Consider the following 3590-nt stretch of genomic DNA (forward strand, 5'->3'; position numbering starts at 1 on the left):
TGTTGTCCGAGTTGAAGAGCAGCCAGTTGACGCCCTCCAGCTGGTATTCCCGCAGCTGGTTGTGGTTCTTGTACTCGTGCGACGCCTCCAGCTTCTTCCAGGCGCCGGCCTGGGGGCGGGGCTGGAACAGGTGAGACACAGGTGAGACACAGGTGAGCCAGGTAGGACAGGTGAGACACAGGTGAGCCACAGGTGAGCCACAGGTGAGCCAGGTAGGACAGGTGAGACACAGGTGAGCCACAGGTGAGCCACAGGTGAGACACAGGTGAGACACAGGTGAGATACATCATACAGGTGAGACACAGGTGAGCCACAGGTGAGCCACAGGTGAGACACAGGTGAGACACAGGTGAGATACATCATACAGGTGAGACACAGGTGAGCCACAGGTGAGCCACAGGTGAGACACAGGTGAGACACAGGTGAGATACATCATACAGGTGAGACACAGGTGAGCCACAGGTGAGCCACAGGTGAGACACAGGTGAGACACAGGTGAGATACATCATACAGGTGAGACACAGGTGAGCCACAGGTGAGCCACAGGTGAGACACAGGTGAGACACAGGTGAGATACATCATACAGGTGAGACACAGGTGAGCCACAGGTGAGCCACAGGTGAGACACAGGTGAGACACAGGTGAGATACATCATACAGGTGAGACACAGGTGAGCCACAGGTGAGCCACAGGTGAGACACAGGTGAGACACAGGTGAGATACATCATACAGGTGAGACACAGGTGAGCCACAGGTGAGCCACAGGTGAGACACAGGTGAGACACAGGTGAGATACATCATACAGGTGAGACACAGGTGAGCCACAGGTGAGCCACAGGTGAGACACAGGTGAGACACAGGTGAGATACATCATACAGGTGAGACACAGGTAAAGTGAAATACAAGGGAAATACAAGTGAAATAAATCATACAGGTGAGGGACAGGTGAGTGACAGGTAGGACAGGTGAGACACAAGTGAGTTACAGGTGAGACACAGGTGAATTACAGGTGAGACACAGGTGAGACAGAGGTGAGATATGGAGCAGATAAGCGATACAGGTGAGAGATGACATACAGGTGAGTTACAGGTGAGATACAGGTCAGACACAGGTGAGATAAAAATGAGATACAGGTGAGCCAGGTGAGACAGGTGAGACACAGGTGAGATAAAAGTGAGACATAGATAACATACAGGTAATGTACAGGTGAGTTACAGGTGAGACACAGGCGATACAGGTGACACACAGGTGAGATACATCATACAGGTGAGTTACAGGTAAGGCGAAATACAAATGAAATGTCATACAGGTGAGATACAGGTGAGACAGGTGAGATACAGGTGAGATACAGGTGAGCCAGGTGAGCCAGGTGGTGATGCAGATCTCACCTGTACAGGGGCGTGGCTCACCTGTAAAGGTGCAGAGCTCGCCTGGGAGTGGGCGTGGCTCACCTGTGCGTGGGCGTGGCCTCACCTGTCTCTTGAGCTCGGGGTGCCGCGCCTGGATCCGCTTGAACTCGGCCACCTTGGCCTCGTCCACGTCCTCCTGCAGCTCCCAGGTGCTGTCCTCGTACGGCAGCGAGCACCACTTCACCAGGTAATACACCACGGGCTGCACAGGTGAGACAGGTGAGTCAGGTAACTGACACCTGGATACACCTGGATACAGGTAACCGCCAGGTGAGCCCTCCTGCAGCCCCCAGGTGCTGTCCTCGTACGGCAGCGAGCACCACTTCACCAGGTAATACACCACGGGCTGCGGGGGGACACACCTGCTCAGGTAACACACCTGGATACAGGTAACTGCCAGGTAACTGCCAGGTGACTAATACCTGGATACACCTGGACAGGTAACTGACCTCATACATGGACAGGTAACACACCTGGGCACACCTAGGTACAGGTAACTGACCCCACACCTAGACAGGTAACACAGCTGGATACAGGTAACTGACACCTGGATACAGGTAACTGACACCTGGATACGCCTGGACAGGTAAAGGCACCACAGCAAAACCAACAAGAATCCTCAATTTTGGGGTTTCACCACCCCAAAACCCCCGAAAATCCCCAATTTTGGGTTTCTACCGCGGTGAAAACGACGACATTTCCAAATCCTGAGGTTCTACCGCCACAAAATTCCTGAAAATCCCCAATTTTGGGGTTCCACCTCCACGAAATCCACAAAAAAACCTCAATCTTGGGATTTTAACGCTCAAAATCCTCATCTTTCCCAAATTTGGGGTTTCGTCGCCCCAAAATCCTCATTTTCCCGGATTTTAAGGTTCTACCTCCGTGAAATCCACGAAAATCCCAAATTTTGGGGTTCTACCACCTCAGAACCCCTGAAAAATCCCAAATTTTGGGGTTCTACCAGCAGAAAATCCATTAAAATCTCCAGGTTTTGGGTTCCACCATCCCAAAATCCTAATTTTTCTCAATTTTTGGTTCCCACACCCAAAATCCCCATTTTTTTCCCCAGTTTTGGTTCCCACACCTCAAATCCCATTTTTTTCCCCAATTTGGGATTTTAAAACCCCAAAATCCCAATTACTTCCCCAATTTTTATTTTCTAACACCCAAAACCGCCGCCCGTTTTTTTAACCCAAATTTTGGAATTTTAACACCCCAAAATCCCCATATTTTTTATCCAATTTTTGGGATTTTAACACCCAAAAATCCCAATTGTTTCCCCAATTTTTAGTTTCTTGCACCCCCAAATCCCCATTTTTTCCCCAATTTTGATTCCCACCCCCAAAACCACCGTTTTTCCCCCAATTTTTAGTTTCTAACACCCAAAATCCCCGTTTTTTCCCCAGTTTTGGTCCCCCCCCCCAAACCCGCCGTTTTTTGCCCAGTTTTGGTTCACGCACCCCAAATCCCATTTTTTTCCCCAATTTAGGATTTTAACACCCCAAAATCCCCGTTTTTTCCCCAATGTTTAGTTTCTTACACCCCCAAAACCGCCGTTTTTGTCCCCAGTTTTGGTTCCCACACCCCAAATCCCATTTTTTTCCCCAATTTAGGATTTTAACACCCCAAAATCCCCGTTTTTTCCCCAATGTTTAGTTTCTTACACCCCCAAAACCGCCGTTTTCCGCCCCAATTTTGGTTCCCACCCCCAAAACCGCCGTTTTTTGCCCAATTTTGGTTCCCACCCCCAAAATCCCCGTTTTTGGCCCAATTTTGGTTCCCGTCCCCAAAACCGCCGTTTTTTGCCCAGTTTTGGTTCCCACCCCCAAAACCGCTGTTTTTGGCCCCGTTTCCGCGCTGACCTCGCCGTTGTCCTTGTCCACGCTGTGCGACTCGTCCAGGATCCGATCGACCTCCACGTAGTCGGGGTTGAAGGGCTCCTCATCCTGCCGGGCAAACCCCAAAATCCTCCCTTTTCGCCCCAAATTCTCCTTCCCCCCCAGGTCCCTGCTCTTCCCCCCAAAAATCCCCAAATTTTGCCCCAAAAATCCCCAATTTTTCCCCCAAAAATCCCCAAATTTTTTCCTAAAAAAATCCCAATTTTCCCCCCCAAATCCCCAATTTTTCCCCAAAATCCCCAATTTTTTCCCCAAAAATCCCTAAATTTCAGATCGGAAG

The 3590-nt window shown here is 50.1% G+C and overlaps 1 protein-coding gene across 1 annotated transcript in view; it reads right to left on the minus strand.

Annotated features, from left to right (window-relative positions):
- The window catches only part of LOC115949273 (chromodomain-helicase-DNA-binding protein 8-like), a 7923-nt gene that overhangs the window by 1879 nt on the left and 2454 nt on the right, over nucleotides 1-3590 (minus strand). The window contains exons 2-4 of the mRNA XM_031065799.1: nucleotides 3275-3358; nucleotides 1474-1611; nucleotides 3-121 (exon numbers count right to left, since the gene is read on the minus strand). Of these exons, the coding sequence (XP_030921659.1) occupies nucleotides 3-121; nucleotides 1474-1611; nucleotides 3275-3358 (341 nt within the window). The remainder of the gene's footprint in view (nucleotides 1-2; nucleotides 122-1473; nucleotides 1612-3274; nucleotides 3359-3590) is intronic.

This window comes from Geospiza fortis, unplaced genomic scaffold (assembly GCF_000277835.1).
Source record: "Geospiza fortis unplaced genomic scaffold, GeoFor_1.0 scaffold1871, whole genome shotgun sequence".
NCBI classification, from domain to species: domain Eukaryota; kingdom Metazoa; phylum Chordata; class Aves; order Passeriformes; family Thraupidae; genus Geospiza; species Geospiza fortis.